Source organism: Malaclemys terrapin, chromosome 1 (assembly GCF_027887155.1).
Source record: "Malaclemys terrapin pileata isolate rMalTer1 chromosome 1, rMalTer1.hap1, whole genome shotgun sequence".
In the NCBI taxonomy this organism is placed as follows: Eukaryota; Metazoa; Chordata; order Testudines; family Emydidae; genus Malaclemys; species Malaclemys terrapin.
In genome coordinates, this window is record NC_071505.1 from 202,989,710 (window position 1) to 203,009,885 (window position 20,176).

A 20,176-nucleotide genomic window follows, 5' to 3' on the forward strand; every position below is an offset into this window, starting at 1 on the left:
TGAAATGAGGTACCTGGTCATAAACTCCAAAGAGGTGGTTTCCATTTGGATTCTGTGCAAAGTGAAATGATAAAGCAATGATCAAGAAAAACTCTTAAATACCTACCAGTATGAAGGGCGATCATCCAGGCCACCATTTTGTGAAACGTGAGGTTCCTGTCTAACTGTCTCCGGATACGGGTTGAGCAGCACTTTGGGTTAAAAAAAATGAAAAGTCTTTGTAGATTATTTGTGGTGTGAAGGATATAGTATACTTAACTGGGGGAATAACCCAGGTTCATTGAACACAAGACTTGCTGAAATTGATGTAAAGATTAAAAGCGACATGAATTAAATGCTATAGTGTGATACTTTACCATATAGTGATGCCAAATAATGCTATAAGACACTTGAATAAATCAAGTTACTTGATGATAGGATGGGAGTTCAAGATGGCAGAGAGTGGCTGGATATCTAAATTAAGACTTGCTTTAATATGAGGAACTGAACCTGTGACAATTCTCTGCCATACCAGAGGTATTATCATTCATTATCATTCATGCTATGGTAGTGCCCAGAGGTTCCAGTTGGATCAGGATCCCATTGGGCTATTTGTCGTACAAATATATAATGAGGGAAAGTCTGTGTCTCAAAGAGTTACCAGCCAAAAGGTGCTAGACACTTTACAGACACATATGAAGATACAATTCCTTCCCCAAAGAGCAGAACTGCTGACCTGCCAGTTAACTTGGCCTGAAGTTAACCATCCTGGCCTGAAGTTAACCTGCCCATCTTGCAACATATCATTGGAACTACACTGACTTCCAAAAACAATGATTAGTCAGGGAGATTTTTATTTCTGTTTAAGTAAAAGCTGAAAAACCTGATTCTTAAAAGAAACCGAGCTGACAGATTTGGTAACAGTTGTGACACTGGTTTGCACATTTGAGGACTGATCCAGAGCATATTGAAATCAGTGGAAGTCTTTGGATCAATACTATACTTATCTGTGTTCTCCTTCTCTTCCTTGTATTCTTAAACATTCATTACATTGTCCTCTCTTTGCCAACCATGAAAAGAATCATCAGGAAATATGATACAAACGGTCTAAGATTAACATTTAGACATGGAAACAGGACACATCAAATTATTTTTAAGATGTCTGGAGAAAATACAAGCATATTTTTTCAAGAAAGCACAGAAGTCCTGAGTGTTCATGTGTAAAGTACTTTTAGTGTTCTGCGTTTTCAGTTTTTACCAATTTTCACTGATAAATTACCAGTTTTTTTATTAAAGGAGTTCAGTTTTTACTGATTTACATCCGTTTATCAATCCACTCAGTATTTTTGGGGTACTTATTTTTGTTAAACACTAAAGCTTTACAAGATTGTTGTGTCCTGCAACTCTGAGATTGAAGCAGTTCCACAGTGTAAAACACAGAACACAAATGGCGGAGGTCTGAAAAATCAAATAATGTTAATATTATGCTATGATTGGCTTACAAGGAGCCGTTGCCCGCCTATTTCTTTGCATCCCTTTAGTGTGGTGCTGAATTGAAACAATCAATCCTCCACAAATAAAAATATGTGATGCCCTCTATCCACCCAGATACCTCCTTCAGTGCCAATCTGCTTATGGGTTTGGATGGATGGGCCTGGATCCCCACACAGCCAGTCTTGCCCTTTTTGTGACTGGCTCCAGACTACTCCCAATATGGCTTTTACTCCCCCAGGTCTCCCAGAGAAGGACATCTCACTCCTTATTGGTCAGGCTAGCTCTTCTTCCTGGGCTTTCCCTTGTCAGTCATTTCACCCTGCTCCTTCGTCTGAGCAGACATGCCGGCAATCTTTCCCCAAAACAACAGGATCCCCTGTTGCTCTAAATCAGGGGTCCCCAACGCGGTGCCTGCGAGCCCCATGGCGCCCGCCGGGGCGTCTAAGTGTGCCCACGTACTGGCAGGTGGACGAGCATCCGCCGAATTGCCACCGAATTTTGGCGGCGATGCCTCTGGATAACGCCGCTTGTCGGCGGCATTTCGACAGATACTCGTCCACCGCCACGGTCCTCCATGGCTCGTCATCTGGCACCTGCCAGACGAAAAAGGTTGGGGACCACTGCTCTAAATAGTCTCTCACCCTCTTAGTTGCCTAGCAGACTTGGAGTCTGCCTTTGCCTCCCCCTTCCTACCAGGGACAGTGTGCCTCTCCCTGAACTACCAGCACACAGAACCCCTGTAAGGTCCTTGGCGGGTACAGATAGATAAGATAAAAAGGTAAAACATGGGGCAAAAACTCAACTCTATGCCTGAATTACCAACAAGAAAATCAGTGCTTACAATTTTTCAAGAAAAGTAAAGATGGGAGCAAAGAGGATGCATTGCGCTGTGAGTACTGCAGCATTGAGGTCAGTGCACGCGCTGACAGAATAAAGGAGCATGTTGACTGCAAGCAACACAAGAAGCTTAAAGAAGAAAGTGAGCTTCAGGATAAACAGTCAATATCAGGAGCTTTCACCAGGGCTTTAACAAAAGAGAGGACACAGCACGATTGTGTCAATGAATTTGTGCGTGCTCTTTGTTTCACCGGACAACACTGTTAATAGCAGAGGGGCTTATTGGTGACTTTGTGCAACAATAGAGTCCAGCAGCAAAAACCCTTCCTAATGAAGACAACCTCGCTCGTAAGTATCGGAAAGAAAATGATGATGCTTTAGTATCTAAACTGATGGAACAATTGATGGAAATGTGGTGTCTAGTCTGATTTTTGACAAGTCTCCCAATGCATTGGACCATCCGATTCTTGGCCTTTTGTCTTCATTTTTTTATTTCAAAGCAAATAAGCCCACATTGTTTTGTGTTGATGTGACATTCATCCCCTCTGCTGATAGTCATTTTGTCAACGCAGCAATAACTGACATATTTGAGATGTACCAACTAATTTGGGAAAATGTGGCCACAACTAACAGATTCTGCTGCCTACATGGCTAAGTTTGCACAGGAGATTAAACTCAATCAGAAACTGGAGATGCTACTTATTACCTGTCCTGCTCATCTGATTAACATTGCACTGTCAGTAGCTACTGCTACAGAAGAAATGAAAGACATGAAATCTTGCATCATTGGATTCGGGGCCATTTTCAAGCATGCAAACAAGTTGAAGGCTTTGTTTTACACTTGCGAGACGAGTGCAGAGCCGGGTGCTGATTACTATGCCTGTTGTGCCACATCAGTGGATGAGCTTTTATTTCGCTGCCTGTCATGTAAATAACATGTGCACTGTGCTAATGCGTCTCCTAGATCATCTTGAGTTTTGTTGGTTCTAAAGCAGAAACTCTGAAGAGACTGGCAAATAACTGAAATGACCACCAGATTCTGCGCATCAAGTTAATGGTCATGGTTGAAAACTTGGAATCACTGTGTGACACACAGAAAACACTGGAATTTTCTCTGACTACTGCCAACATGTTTGCCAGTACAGATGTTTACTGGATCCTGACAACCAAAATCTCAGCTGAACTGAGCACAAAAGCTGCAGGAGAAACATATGACGAAAAAACCCAGCTGTTTCTAGAAATCCTTCCCACCCCAGAATATGAGAACCAAACAAGTGTTCAAAACCTTCCACACAATGCTCAGCCAGAAATGGGAGATGACCGTGGCCCATAATCTGAAGCCCAAAGTGTTTGGTGCTGAAGATTCTTTTTGGAATGTCATCCAGTTGTTGCACCCCTTCCTCAAGATGAATTTTGCAGCAGACTATGACCATTTTGCCAGACTGTTTCAACCATTTGCCACTAAACATGAAATTTCAAAGCTGAAAGGGGAATTTACTACTTACATGTACTTGCCTAACTCTGACAACGTGAAACTGGATGTGCTGGTTTTTTGGAACAGTCATCAAGATACAGTTCCCAACTTTAGCTAAGTGGCACGGCAAGCTTTGAGTGTACCCACTGGATCAGTTGATGCAGAGAGCTTATTTTCAAAGTTGGACTGCCTCCAAGACAGCAAGAGGCTCAACATGAGTGAGGATACTTTGAAGAAAATTATACGAGCATACGCAAACAAGGATTTCTGGAAAAACTACTAGCTCTGAGAGAGACAAAATAAACCTTTGTACATAAAAACAAAAATTGTAACATACACATTTTGCTACAGTATAATCAGAACGTTTTTTTCTCCCCCCCCCCCCCGATTTTTCACTATACATCCACTATACTAATAAAGGTAGTTTCAGACTAGCATTTGGAAAATTATTTTAACCACAGTTCTCTTGTTTGACTATTTCTAGCTGTTACAGTAACCTACATTAGGGGACAGATCCTCCTCACATAGTAGTGCTACCCTGCTGACTTCACCAGTTACATTGCGATAACTGACGGCAGAGACTGACCTTCCAATACTTTTTTATTTTAACACATAATTGGAAACTTTGTTAAAAAAAATTTTCAGTGTAATAGAAAATTGTTGTTCCTGGCTGCCTGTCTCTAGACTGTGCAAAGAGGAACTCTGAACTCTTTAACTTCCTATTTTAAAAGACCAATCTGTGAAGCACAGTGATGGCTGTACCACGTTTCCCTCTTTGATGGAATACATGTTGATTCAATAAAAGAAGCAGAATTCCTGCCGCCTGGGATGTACATAGAGAACTTGATTCTTCTTTCAATTATACATTAACACTTATTTTGTGCATTTAGGAGAAGGCTTCCTGCACAGTGTTATTGAACCATCACCATCTTTTTTTTTTTTTTCTTACACTCCTCCATCCCAACCCCCTGTGAAGCTTCGGGTGGCAAGAAGCCCATTGTTTAGGCAGGAATTTTTAAGTCACACAATAGGATATAGTCATGCTTTTTGTACTGGTCGTTATGCAGCTGACATCTCCTGAATGCAATTAATTTTTAAAAGGCTGAGAGCACATAAACTGCGGGATTCCCCAGCCTGCTCCAATCCAGGACCGCACAAAATTTGCATAAGATAAAAAACCTCCTCCTCCGTGACATATAAATTTCATATGAAAAAGTATCTCAAATTAAATAAATTCCAACTGCCCTAGGAGTCCTACTGTATAATCTCCCTTCTGCAGGGCCCTAGCTCCCTCCTCAAGGCATCTAATCCAACCCAGTCACAGGGACAATTCACAAGTCCCACATGCCTCATTGAGAAATTAATTTGCAGCTCTGTGCAGGGTCCCAATACTTGTTAACTGGGGGTAGCAGCAAGAAACTCCCACCACCCGGCTACAGACAGCCACAGAGCAGCAGGATTTGCCCCAACCATTGAATAACAACAGAGGACAGACAGCTTTACAGGGACACAAGACAGGATGAGCTGCACATCTCAAGAAGTGAGCAGTTTAGTGCTGGAAACAGAAGGTATAATTTACATCTAAATCCTTGTTTTATTGGAATTAATTTCATGACTTCTTTAACACCAGGAGTTGGCTTTTAATCTTGATTGGTATTAGCTAATCTGTCACAGTTCAGGGAAAGAACTACCACAGGAAAATAATTTTACATGAGGACAATAATACTTACTGTTCAGTTTTTACATAAGTGGTGGGGATGTAACCAGTCTCCACTCCATTTACACCATTCCAGTGATGGAAGGGGCCAGAGAATCTGGCCCCATGAATTCAAATTCGACCTCTTTCACTGACTGATTTTAATATTTCTGTGTGCTTTGCAACATCTATTAAACAGAAGGGCTCCTCTGGGAGAGTTGGAAATAGAACCTAGAGCTCTAACATGGCAAACCCAAGGCTCAGCCACTTAGCCACACTTTCTTTTAGGTAGAAATATTTGGTTATGGTACCTTTAACCACTTTTCTAGCCACTAGACTACACTCTTCTGAGAGCCTGGAACAGTACCCAGGAATCCTGAAGATCAATATTTTACTCTTAGGGAAATTCTGCACCACTGCGCACACTCAGAAACATGTGCTCCCTGCAGATTCTCCTTGCTTCCCCGCAGAAAAATGGTTTCTGTGGGGAAGCAGAGAGAAGCTGCACCAGTGCTCACTCACCCCTCCCCGGCAGTATGGGCACATCTGTTCAGGCACCCAGAGCAGCCAAGGGAGAAGTAAGTCATTGGGGGGGCTGCCACCCAGGGACATTAGTCCCGGCTGGGCTGGAGGGGAGAGGAGGAGGAATATGACGGAAACGGCATTCCCCTCTCCCTTCCCTGTACGAAGCAGCCAGGGCAGGGTCGGATCACCCCTCCCCCCCTCTGAAACCTCCTGCAGCTGCAAGAAGCTTTGCACCGTGTGGAGGCTGTTAGCAGGGGGGTCTGGGTGCAGGGGGTGAGGCTCAGTGGGGTGTGGCTCGGCCGGGGGGCGGGGTTGGGTGTGTGTGTGGGGTCCAGATGTACAGGGATTGTGCAGACAGGGGGAGCAGCTCCTCGTACAGTGACCCGGCCCCCCAATTCCTGGCCCCATTGCTCCTCAGCCATGGGGGGAGGGGTCACTGTACAGGGAGCTGCTCCCTGTCCGCCTGAACCCTATGCATCTGAACCCCCCTGCCAATCCATATGCCCCCTGCACCCTAATTCCCCCCCCACTAGCCTCCGAGAACCTCTACCTCACTGAGCTTCATCCCCTGCATCAGGAAACCCCCGCACCCAGACCTCCCTGCACCCAAACCTCCCCACTGAGCCCCCTGCAGCCAAACCCCCAAACCCCTTGAGCCTCACCCCCTGCATCGGGAGTCACCTATATCCAGAACCCCACCTCACTGAGCTCCAACCAGCTGCACCCTAACCCCCATGCCACCACGCCCCACTCCCCCAGCACCCAGACTCCCCACTGAGCCCCTCATATCCAGAACCCCATCCCCGCTGAACCCTAGCCACCTTCACCTAGACTCCCCTGCAGAGTCCCATTCCCCCCTGCACCCAGAACCCCAAAATGAACCCCTGTGCATCCAGATCTCCCCTGCACTCCCCCGCACCGAGCTGCCACACCCAGATTGTGCCACACAGAACCCTGGTACTCTTGAGGGAATTCTGCACCAAAAAAATTAAATATTTTAAAATTCTGCATATTTTATTTGTCAAAATAACACAGTAATACAACAACAATATAAAATCACACCATTTTCAATTCTTTTGGTAATTTATTTAAAAATGCTTTTCAGCGAATAAAAATGAAATGGTATGATTATACTGTGTTATTTTGACAAAATATGGAGAATTTTGCAGAATTTTAAAATATTGTGCACAAATTTTTTGGTGCAGAATTCCCTCAGGAGTAATAGTTTACTACTGTCTAGCAATTCACTGGCAAGGTGCATATCATGTCTTCCTCTAGAGACTATTCCACTTAAAGGATAATTGCTACCACTCCTACCAGTTACTCCATGAGCATAAGTGGTAGAACTCTGTGCTATGGATGTGAAAGTCTTGGGTTCATACCCTGCTGACAACATATGGAATATAACTAAGATTCTGTGGGTAGATTTTTTTTTTTTCATTTCTCTTTTTTTTTTAAATCTAGGAAATTTAATAAAAAAAATAAAAGAACATTCAGGTTGCAAAGTCAAGCAGTCTTAAGGTTGCCTCTGAAACCTTAAGTCACCTCCTGGTGCACATGCTTTATGATACAGTTTTAAATTACGTGATTGCATAGAAACAACAAGGAGTCTGGTGGCACTTTAAAGACTAACAGATTTATTTGGGCATAAGCTTTTGTGGGTAAAAAAACCTCACTTCTTCACATGCATTTTTACCCACAAAAGCTTATGCCCAAATAAATCTGCTAGTCTTTAAGGTGCCACCAGACTCCTTGTTGTTTTTGTGGATACAGACTAACACGGCTACCTCCTGATACTTGACATGATTGCATATAATTTTTCCATATGATCCTAATGAAATCAGTGGAATTTTGGAATATGCAAATAATGCAGTATCAGGGGCTATGTAGCTATAAGTCTATATAATGCTGGAATAAAATAGTGTCTGAGGCAAGACCAGATAACCTTAGATGCTGTTAAATGATACTTCATCTGATAACCTATAACAACTGTGCTGTTCAGTTTTTGGAAATAGTATAGGAAAGAGATTGTAGTATTTTTTTAATTTTCTCAACTCTGAGCTCTTTTCCCCTTTTCTCAGTAAACAAGTGTTACTTGCCATTAGGAAAGAACAAATTATCTGAAAAATGAGAAGTGAAACTCATAGCACATTGCTTATGAAGCAATGGCAGAGACATGGAGACTGGACATTTACTCCAATTTTAACTCCTATAAGTTAAAAGAATTTTTTGTATTAAAGTTAGATTTTTAGCCTGGAAGATCCAGTCTTGTAGTTTCTAGATTTGCCCATAAACTGATGGAACTAACAGCAATAGCCTGAGCCAAGCATAATGTAACAGATGCTGAGGAAGTATTTTCCCACACAGCTCTGCCAAGTCAACTGAAGAATGACCAGCAAGCAACACCTTTGCTATTTGAGTCCTGGGTCTCTCTGGACATGAAAACCAAAAACTGTGCTGAAGTGTCCGACATTTTGTAGTGACTTGGTGACATGGGGAAAAGTCCCATGTTACAGGGCAGGATGAGGCCAAACTCTCATTATTTTTCATTTTATTCACAAGACCTGTTGTAGCTGCACTTTTTATAAATATCACGAAGACAAACAAATCCTTCAGCTATAAAAGAATCCCCTCTAGCCTACAAATACCACTCAGCCCACGAGCCTCATGCAAAGGCCTAGATAAACCTTGCAACAGTCTTTAGGCCAACGGTCTTGGGCTGAGGGCCACCTTCTGAGAAAATCCTTGTAGGAGACCTGGAGAAACCTGGTAAGAAAGTCCCAACTGACCTCAACCCTTGGGATGATGCGTAAGCAGGGAAGGCATCTCTAAGGTATGAAATCTTACAAGGCTTTCCAGATCTAAATCAACTTCTTGAACTGGAGCCACTGGGTATGTACGTGTTTGTGCTGAGGCATACAGGAAGAAAGAAGAGGGATGATAAGATGTTTTGCATGAGAACTGTCCTGTGATTCTCTTTCATTGGACCATGATAGAGTAGCATCTTTAGTTTCCCAGTGCCTGCCGGTAGCTTTGGATGAGAACAAGGTGACCAAGTACAATTCAGATAAAGCTGAGGTGATAGGATAGGGTTGGGAGGGGAAGTAACTAGATGAGATCATAGGCGTGCGCATGGGGTGTGCTGAGTGTGCCCAGGCACACCCTAATGCAGGGATGAGCAAATGGCGCCACCCTCCCGGCGCAGCAAGCCACGGGGTCCACGCTCCTGGGCTGGAGCACCCGGCCAAGCGCAGCAAGCCGCCAGCCCCTTCCCCGCCTTCCCCCTTCTCCTGGAGCCATGCCACCGTGCATGCAGCGCTCTGGGGTCTGGGGCTGCCCGCTCCTGCAGGGCAGTGTTTGGCTCTGCAGGGAGGCAGACACGCTCCCCGCTCATCCGGAGCCATGCCGCCGTGCGCGCAGCATTCTGAGGGGCAGGGCTGCCCGCTCCCACGGGGCAGCATGTCTGGCTCTGCGCGGAGCAAACCATACTGCTACGAGCCTCATGGTAAGGGGTCCGGAGCTAGGGGGGTTGGATAAGGGGTGGGGGCAGTCAGGAGACAGGGAGCAGGGTGGGTTGGATAGGGGGTGGGATCCCGGGGGGGTGGTTAGGGGTGGGTGGGGTCTCTGGAGGGGGCAGTCAGGGAGCAGGGGGGGTTGGATGGGGCATGGGAGTCCCAGGGTCTGTCAGGGGGCGGGGGGTGGATAGGGGTCAGAGCAGTCAGGGGACAGGGAGCACGGAAGGTCTTGGGGAGCAGTTAGGGTGGGGGTCTCTGGAGGGGGTGGTCAGGGGACAAGGAGCTGGGGGGGTTGGATGAGTCGGGAGTTCTGGGGGGGGCTGTCAGAAGGCAGGGGTGTGGAGAGGGGTTGGGGCAGGCAGGGAGCAGGGGGGGTTGAGTTCTGGGGGTCCTCATTTGAACATTTTGTGTTAGTAAGGTTTGCAACCTGAGGTTCCTTTTGTAGCCCTGACAGTAGTAGTCAAGGATAGGTTTGTGCTTGGATAGAATATTTTCCGCTCAGTTATCCATGTCTTGGTTGCTGCAGTGTGCACTGGTTAGGGCTACCATGGAAGACCACTCACAATTTCAGCTAGCACGGAACACCACCTAGTGCTTCTCATGTGCAGCCTATTGTACCTGTGCTACATGGGCTGCACATGAGGTCAGAAGCCTGTTAAGCAATTTTATGCTGACTCTGGCATAAACCAGGCACAGCAGAGAAGGGAGAATGTAAGAGAAGGATTAAGTGTGAAAATCCAGCTCTCACAGCTTTTGAAAGTATTTTTCTTTCTTTCAAAATTTCAGGCACAAAGTTGGAAGCCATCGGCCAAATTCATCTCTGGCATAAATGGGTGCAACTCCAGGGATGACAGTTTGTAAGCGAGGCCTTTGTAGTTCAGTTGTTCTCAGTGTATAACCCTCACTTCTTTTCCACGGCAAAACTCGGGACTTCATTACTTCTGAAAAGGGGCATGTAAAAAGGAAGATACTTTTGGGGAACTCGAGCTCAGTAATGTGGGCTGCTCTCTCTCAAGTAGTCTGAAAGTCTTTCTTCATCTTACCGCACTGGATCCTCTGAGGAAGGAGAGCAGGTTTCGACAGACTGGCAACAGAATCAGCAAGCAGTTGAAATTCAAACAGGCTGCAGGTGCTCGTGCCCAGGCCAAAGCAGACTGTAATGCAATGTAACATAGGGCAATATCAGTACAGCACATCGTGTAAGAAACTAAGGGTATGTCTACACAGCAACTGGGAAGGAGGTTACCTCCCAGCCTGGGCAGACAGACATGTGCTAGCTCTGCTTGAGCGAGCATGCTAAAAATAGCAGTACAGCCATCATGGCATAGATGGCAGCCCAGACTAGCTGCCGAATACAAGCCCACCAGACCGCCCCTGCCCAAAGTCCAACCTAGCCCATGCTGCAACATCCACACTGCTATTTTTAGCATGCTAGTTCAAGCAGAGCTAGCACATGTCTGTGTAGCCAGGATGGGAGGCACACTCCCAGCGGCATGGTAGATGTACCCTAAGGGTAGGTCTACACTTACCTATGGGTCCGGCGGTAAGCAATCGATCTTCTGGGATCGATTTATCGCGTCTTGTCTAGACGTGATAAATCGATCCCGGATCGATCCCGGAAGTGCTCGCCGTCGACGCCGGTACTCCAGCTCGGTGAGAGGAGTACGCGGCATCGACGGGGGAGCCTGCCTGCCGTGTCTGGACCCGCGGTAAGTTCGAATTAGGGTACTTCGAATTCAGCTACGTTATTAACGTAGCTGAATTTGCGTACCTTAGTTCGAAGTAGGGGGTTAGTGTGAACCAGGCATAAGTCCTGATGCTCACCCACCCTAAAGCTTCTTTACACTTAGCCTGAATACAAATGAGAATTAGGGGTGTCATTTAGATTTCACCCGAGTACTGCTCTGTACAGATTAGTTGAACACACACATAGCAGCACAGAAATGCCTTCAAATAAAACCTCGCTTCCCTTTTCAGTGTTTAAATTATCTCATTATTTTAAAGGCTCACTGTTAGGTCTGACAGCTGAAGCCAAACACAGAGCAGATGTAACCAGTTAGCAGTCCCCCATCTGATGACTATTAGAATGTGGTCTCATTGAAGATTGGTAGGGAGTCACATGAAGAGGGGTACAGCATACTAGGAAACTGTATCTTATAATATGTATATTCAAGAAAGAAACCAGGACTAGATTTAGTCCAATGATTTTTTGTAAATACGGGTTTCTCTTTCTTTTTATGACCGGTGCCATTTTAAAAGAAAACTTTGTATTGATCATCATATTCCTCATGGTTTCAGATTTACAACTTCAACAAAGAGCATCAAAAAAAGGATGAAGAAGCTTGCTTCTTTTGTTTTTTTTATTAAGGAGGGAGGAACAATTTGTAAATCTCCATTCAGACTGAGCAATTTTGGAAAAATTCTGCTTTCAGTTTCAGAAGCAGCACTTCAGAGGGCGTTGCACCCTTATAAATAAGAGCAGACTTTGACCAATACGTTTGACTGTGAAAGCAAGAGCAAGATTCCCAGCTTTGTTGAATCAAATCAGTAACTCTGTGGAAAATATCATGTTGTTTTATGACTCAGAGCCAACAGTAACTTTTGCAATAACGAGGTTCTACCGTGATCACTTTTTAAAAAATATGCACAATCCCCATCACTGACTTCTCTGTAGTATATAAAAATACTAATAGAAATCAGCTTGGTTTGAATTTCTTGCAGCATCTCACAAATTGGCTTTAGCAACAGTCTGTTTCATCATGTCTAATGTGGTAATATGCTGGGGGAGGAGGGATAGCTCAGTGGTTTGAGCATTAGCGTGCTAAACCCAGGGTTGTGAGTTCAATCCTTGAGAAGGCCACTTAGGGATCTAGGGCAAAATCAGTACTTGGTCCTGCTAGTGAAGGCAAGGGGGCTAGACTTGATGACCTTTCAAGGTCCCTTCCAGTTCTAGGAGATAGGATATCTCCATTAATTTAAAAAAAAATTAAATTTATTTAAAAAGCTTTGGAAACTGCAGGTCTGTCGCATCTTATGCACATTTAACATGCGCAATTTCAGCTTTATGCGGTCGGCAAAAACAAAAACAAAAAAAAAGAGAAAAATAACAATTTTAATACGGTACCTGTAGTGCGGGCGATTCCGTCCGCCATTGAACTCAATGTAATTTTGACTATACACGGTTTTCGCTTTACGCACTGACCATGGAACATAAATCCAGCGTAAGATGAGACAGACCTGTAGTTTACAATAGGTCACGTGACCTATCTCAGTCAATTGGATTACATTTGGTACTCCAGGGTCTTTATATAGATATATTTTGATATAATCATAAATGACAACTAGCCTTGTGGGCAAACAGCTGTGTAAACTATTCACTTCAGAACAGAAAAATGATTCTATGAAAAAAATGATTAAGATAACTTTTTTTTATTCCAGGGCAATACTTTGCACAGCTTCTGCTTAATAAAGCAATCACGATCTGTGTTCTATTTTTTAATTAAAAGGAGTGTGAATCTTCCTGGAAGACATCTCCAAAATGGGATTTGTCTGCTCTGCATTCCATTTTTCTGTTTGAAAGCACCATGTGTTTTCAATTATCTGTTTGTATGAGTTTTGAACTGCTACTATCTCCACCAAATAGAATTGAGGACAAAATAGGAAGACGTAGTTAAAATTGTATCTATTCAGTATATGCCATGGTAACACACATGCTGTACTTACCCCAAGAAGCTCTCTGCTATAGTAGAATTTGACTGGAACATCATATACTCTGTAGTACCACCAAAAGAGGAAGGCATTTAACCCCAGCCACACAAGCTGAATGAGAAAAATACATGATTGGATGCAATCAAAAGATATGTTTTAATCAGACACAAATTGGGCTCAATACAGAAGTTACTGAATGAAATTCTATGGCTTATGGTATTTAGGAGGTCACACTAGATGATCTAATAACCCTTTTTGGCCTTAAATCTTCACCCCATTTACCTCTTTAATATAATGAAGGCTACCATTTCCTCAGGGGCAGTGATTAAGGTGTTTTATTATTATATTATTATTATTATTTTATTATTTTGTGCTACCCCTTCATTCTATATTATAATTTCCCTACACTCCATCCCAGCTCCCATCCCCATTAAATCCCCTTTTTCCTCTCCAGGCATATACACTAGTGGAATAACCCTACAGCTAACAGTGCTACAAGTATCCTCCCTAAGACTACACATACTGACTAACATATATTTGTACCATTGCCCTGAATTGGATGCAACATCAGATCTTTTTGTGATTAGACCACCTTCTCAAAGGTTGTAGCCTATGGAGGAAATAAGCCATAGTACTGCAGCAGTTTATCAAGTGTCCCCTTTAGCTCAGGTGGTTTTGTGAGGCACATGTGACCCTGAGGCCATGTGTGCATGGTTGAGCTGATGACCATCATTAATTCTGTGACTAGTTATAGGTAACTGTCATTACAGAATTGAATATCTATATCTTTTGTATCATTAATATTTTCTTAAAACAGGCTCTTTAATGTGAAAAAAGAGCAGCTGAGCTCTTAAACATGAAAGTATCATTTCTTTTGCCTGAGGAAGATTAAAGCTCCGATCCTGCAAACACTTGCTCACATTCGTAATTATAGGCACCTGAGCATTGATTTCAATGGCACTGTTCAGGTCTATAAAATTAAGCATATTCAAAAGTATTTGCAAGATCAGTACCTATGATTTCCAGACTAATTTATGGCTGTTCATTTAATAAACCTATTACACATCATCAGCATTATTACATTATTTTAGACATTTTGAAAGCAAATCTAAAAATCAGCTTCATGATGGTCTAGTAACTCTTTTGAAGATATAGAATCAATTCACTATTTCTCATAATTGCACTGTATATCGAGCCAGAATTTAAGATAACTTTGGCTAGCAATCAACTGTTTAAAAGAAAAATACAGGAACATAACAGGAATCTCGGTTGAATTCACATCCTGCTTCTAATATGTGTGTTGCTGCATATATATATACACACATGCAAACATACAGGCTGGCTAGTCTTTTGGGGGCATTTGGCTTTATTAATACATCAAATAAAACACCCAATTATTAAACTCCCATCTAAGTTTTCCTCTCCAAGTTTGGCTTTTCCAGGATGATCTCTCTGTCCCAGACCCTAGCTCCCCTACACATGAGAGGGATGCCAATCACTTTTATATCTTGGCTGGAACTAATTGAACCCCCTGGCTAGAATGACATAGCATTGCTTTCACTGCATATTCATGCAAGAGAGTCAAACACAGCAAGTCTTAACAAAGGATCCCCACATGCAGAATCCCAGAATCTGCCACTCTGACATAAATAATACATTGAGCACTGTAGATTATATAATTCAGTTTCATTAGCACTTATTTCTAGATAGTCTGATAAGGTATTTCTTTTCTTGCACTCACAGAGTTTACATTGAAATGTAATGTTATTTGCTCTCTCTCTCATGCCATGATCACTCTCCCATCCAAACACTTACATGCATATAACTAATCAAATGAGACTTAAAATACAGAATGAAAACCTGGCTCCACTGAACTCATTGGCAGTTTACTACTAAGGAACTCTGGGATTTCACCTGGTAATTCTTAGTAGTAATTCTCTTCAGGTTCTATTGCTTGCCCATAGCCACAGTATCAGAAACATTAAAATTGACTCCAAGTGATCAGCATATTTCAGCTCTCACAACACGTGTGGCCAAATGTGAATCACAATAAGGTATTGTACTTACAATGACAAGGATGGAGAGTCCCTCGTTCACCACCCAGTTGCCCATCGTTGCTGGGCAGAGTGCACACTGGCTTAGTTCTTTTTCAGGCAATGTGTGTATCTCCCCACAGAAGGAAGTGAGAGCAGCAGCCTTGATGCAACCTGTTTCCTTTGTCATTCATCTAGAAATTAGCTAACCATTGACCCATGCAGTGGTTTAAACTCGCTATATCTTTCCTGACATCTCTACAAACACAACATCTTAAGACCCAGCCTTAAATAAGGAGAGCTTGGAAATTGACATTTTTCTCTTGTGTATGAACTACTTTGGGTTAAACAAATGTCATTGGAGGGTGTTTCTGCCCTAAACCTTGGTGTCACTTAACTTAACTACAACACTGAATCCCTTTAGCGCAATGAGAAACTACACATGATCAGACTCCTCGTCTGTTCATCCTCCCCGCCAGCACTACACCCTGCCCCTCCCACCTGCTGATCCAGTCTCCTCCCTCACTTTCCTCTCCCCCACAGTTTATTACTCTCCTGCAGCTCAGCATCCCACAAAAGCCTCCAAAGATGATTTACCATCCCCCTCCCTGATAGACATGCACTAACAACTCTGGCCCAGATCCTCAGAGGTATTTAGGCTCCTAACTTCTATTGATTTCAATGGAGGTTAGGAACCTACATATGTCTGAAGATCTGGGCCTTTTTGCCTCCCAGCTGCTCTCTGCTTGGCTCTTCAGTCAGTGCTGTGATGTGGACATGCCTTCCCAGTTAGCCCGAAAGCGTTGCCAACTCTCATGAGACTTGGTGCTTTTTATAAACTCCCAGCTCCTGGAAGCATGTGATTATGGGAGAATCAACTTAAGTTTTTGTTTAAAAATAAAGCAGGGGGTGTGGGAAAGACTCTAGCCTTTGTGCTTGCAGAGCAAAGTGTAGAAATGTGACCCAAATATATCCTAAAGGCTCAGACACCAGACGACCCCACATGTGTTCCCTTTTGGAAGGCTCGTGGGTTTTTAAGCCAATCTCATGATTTTTAGAACATTTGGACTTGACAATGATGTGACTCCCAAATGCTGTCCAAGGCTGGCAGTAAATAGTAGCAAAAAGGTAGATTGGGGCAGTACTGGGGATCAGGGAAGAGGATCTCGGGGCAAGGTCAGGACTCTTGTCTGTGGTAACTTCCCACTTCCAAAAATGCTCCCCTTCCACCTCCCCCCCCGGATTAGCATTTCCTGTGTGATCCACCTCCCACGTCCTTAAAAACAGAGAGCTCCCAAGTGTCTATCAATTGACTTTGACAGAACTACACCAACTGATACCAGCTAAGGATCTGGCCTTGCATTTCTGGCTCTTGTGTCTATGAAAAGAATGTTCTGAAGGCAAAAATCTGCAGTACGTAGGTGCTGACTTTGGGCTGCTCCCCAGCCCCTGTACACAAGAAGAACCAGTCAAATCTCTCCACCAGGGAAAACCAGTCCCTCAGTTTAAAGGGGGATTTGCTGGTGCCAAAGAATGGCCCCAGGGAAGAAGGGAAGGTGTGTTGCCAGACTGCCCTAAATTCCAGCTGTTCTGGGCTGCCAGACGTTCCCTTAGACACACTGCAGCCAACGCACAAGTTACATGGATCAGGAATAGTTCCTGGCCCCCCAGGAATCCAAGAAGCACTGAGCTCAGCACAGTCATGGCCTAGAACTGCCGATAGCACTGGGGGATGTTTGACCCTTGGCATTTCCAATAAGAATGGAGAAATCATACATTTTGTTGTGGTTTTGAAATGTCCCGTTATCAAATGCATATGGACTGAAGAGAAATGTCTCCTCTGCCCATAGTATGGTGCCGTATAATTAACTTCAGAATAAAAAAGGGTGATAGTGAGGGCACAGGTAAAAAAAGGGTGAGATCCTGTGATTTCTAACACTACAACTCAAGAAAGGCAAGAAAAAAATGCCACTTGGACTATCTGACATTTTTCTTCTCTAACCAGAAGCTCCCTTAGAAGAATAATATCTAATGTCTCATAGGAAGAGAAACGTAACAACTGAAAATATTATTCACTTCTATAAGCCAGTGAAACGTTCTTCTCTCCAGCAGGTCCGACAACTGGTAACCACCACACTAATGATTAGCCAGCAGAATATGCTTTAACTGGCCACCTGATGTACAAAACCTCCCCTGAACTGAGATAGCTGCTTGGAAACAGACTGGAGTATTATACTCAGTAAGACTAAACAAAAGATGGAAGTCAGCTACTCTCACAGCTGATGTGATCTGTGGGAGAAATCCTGGCCCCACTGAAGTCAATGAGAGTTTTGCCATTGACTTCAATGGGACTAGGATTTCACCCTGGATGACTAATTCATACATGGCACCTGACCCCTATGGAGCCCTTGGTTCCCTTCCTGGCACTTCCATGTTCTATTATAGTTGATGAACAAGTGAAACTTCCCTTCCTCTGGTGTTTGTAAGTCTTTGAAAGCTTTATATTTACCGAAATCCATGAACACAAGACAAGGAAATATTGCCAGCAGACTGCATGGATAAAAATAGTTATTTTGTAAGAGAATGTGAGAGTAGAACTAAGACATTCCCCTTGTTTTCATGCTCCAAAATTTCCTGTTTGTATAAAATGTTGCAAAATGGCCAGGTGAGATAGTGAAAGATTTCTGCACAACATCTTGCACATCTTTGCAGTGAAAACTTTCACAGGTACAACTTTCACTAGATAAAGGTCCTATTTTAGCACAAATGTTTTGCAAAAATGTTCAAGTCTCAAGGATTTGGAATTTCATGTGACTGTTTCACACACATCTCTAATACAAAGTCACCAACTCCATCTCCCTGCCAGCACAGCCTTATTCCCTGTTAGCATACATATGTGAAATTCGGTCCCCATTTAAAAGCCATACAGCTGCACTGGACCCATGTGTTTAGCACCTGCCTGCATTAAAGAGTTGATCCTACACAGTGCACAGCTGGGAAGTGTTACAGGTTTAGAACCAAGGAGAGCAAGCACAAAGGAACCTGACCCTGTCTTACTGAGCAGCTGCTATGTTGCCCCTACTTAGTAGTAGAAGTCAAGTCAAGTAGGGAGCCCAGCACTATGCACCTCTTTTCCGAGCTGAGGTTACCCTGAACTACATGTCTCCTCTGATATCCTCATTTCTGCCAACCCCCACCCCTACCCCTTTATTACCTTGCACTACTGAGGGGAAGGAAGTGGGCAGGCAAAGGGCTTGAGAATTATTTCTGCTCAGTGCAGACGAGTAATGCTTCATGTTTCATCATACTAGCATTCACAGGTAGCATCTGCTCACACTTGCACTGGAGTGCAAAAGTTGTATGGTGCCTGCTGTGCCTTGCAGGGAAAAGGCCTGTGCTTATGCACCAGGGGAAATGGTCACTGAGTTACTCTGTTATCACTGATCCCACAGAAATGACATATTCTGGGACTCCTCGGGTCCTGTTAGCAAAATTCCTAAACAACCTCATGACTGTGCCAGTGAGTGAAAACAGACACAATTGCATTTCATAATAATAATGATAAAAAAACCAGCTCTCCAAAGCCTCATCATGCTGAGTTGACATGAATGGCAGAAGGATAGAGGTTTTTCTATGGACACAATGGATTACACCTGAGACTGCTTATGACAGGACAAAACTGCAACAGACCCCACCATTATCACTACAGCCTTGTTAATGAGAGATTCCAGTGGGACTTAGCAGGTCTCTCTAGGTCTCTTGGACTTTAAATTGTCCTTTTTCAATTCTCAGGGAAAGTGGCTCATTATTATCTTCTTAATCATGACATTTCACAACATCTTATTTCAAGCAGGCAGGAGAGCCATGGGCAGGGCTCCAACAAGCTGCAAGCTCGGTATCACGGGTGTTGATTAACAGAAAATATCCGTTGGTGGTTTCAGCATCGAACAGTGGTTTAAATGGTACAGCCAGCCTATGCTATATAGAGAACTAGCACCCTCAAGTGGTGTATCCTGCATAAGTGCTGGTGGAAATACAGCCCTGCATATATTCTCATGTAAAGTGGACTGGTTTCCAGGGAGATGTTCATTCAGACATTATTCCCATACTAGATGTAGAGCTGTAGATAACGCCTTAAAGGATAAATTCATACACCCCCTCCCCCCATGCACAAAGTCAGAGGTCAAAGTAAACTGGGTTTGGGTAGGACTGGGGAATCCACTTCCATCTGCAAGCAGGACACAAGGCAGCTTCACAGCCCCTCTGCAGCTGGTACGCTGGCTCTTGGGCTGGAGTAGAAGTCACAACTTACCTGTTTCTCATGAGAGAAATTGTGGTCACTGGATCTAATTAATCTCAGATCTATTGTTTTTGCCCTTACCCCTGTGTGAGGCTTTACAGAACTGGTGTGAAGTCACCTTGCATCCCTATTCAGCCACTGTGCCCTGGTGGGGGGAACGTCAGACAAACCTGCTATGATGGATACATTTCTCGCCAAGAAAATATCCAAAGGTGAAAGGCAAGGCGACCTTCTCCTACAATCTCAGGCCAGTGTATCCACTATTGAATGGAAAGTCTGCTAAATTAGCCTCAGGTATATTGTTAAATGTGTTTATTCTCAGATTTATAAATTATGATTAAAGCTAACATAAGCCACTTCCCATGCAGTAGGAACTGCTGAGAGGAATATCTGCTTTAGAGCATGTTACCTAGGGAAGTGTCAACAAAAAGTCAACACTCTGAAATTTCACTAAATGGAGTTAAATCAATGGTCACACATGGAAGGTGAAGCAACATTTGAATGGATTCAGAGGGACAGAAGAGGCAGGATTTTAGTAGAGTAAGAGTAGGTAGTGTAACAACCTCCATAGAACTTGGAAGGAGGAGCAGATGTTGCAGGAGAGAAGAGTTTGGA

At 43.6% G+C, this 20,176-nt stretch overlaps 1 protein-coding gene across 1 annotated transcript in view; it reads right to left on the reverse strand.

Moving 5' to 3' along the window:
* The window catches only part of LOC128830622 (cytochrome b-245 heavy chain), a 36,643-nt gene extending 21,003 nt beyond the window's left edge, over window positions 1-15,640 (reverse strand). Inside the window, exons 1-4 of the mRNA XM_054016488.1 lie at window positions 15,296-15,640; window positions 13,244-13,339; window positions 10,564-10,674; window positions 107-191 (exon numbers count right to left, since the gene is read on the reverse strand). Of these exons, the coding sequence (XP_053872463.1) occupies window positions 107-191; window positions 10,564-10,674; window positions 13,244-13,339; window positions 15,296-15,451 (448 nt within the window). The 5' untranslated portion in view covers window positions 15,452-15,640. The remainder of the gene's footprint in view (window positions 1-106; window positions 192-10,563; window positions 10,675-13,243; window positions 13,340-15,295) is intronic.
* Window positions 15,641-20,176: the final 4,536 nt, after the last annotated feature.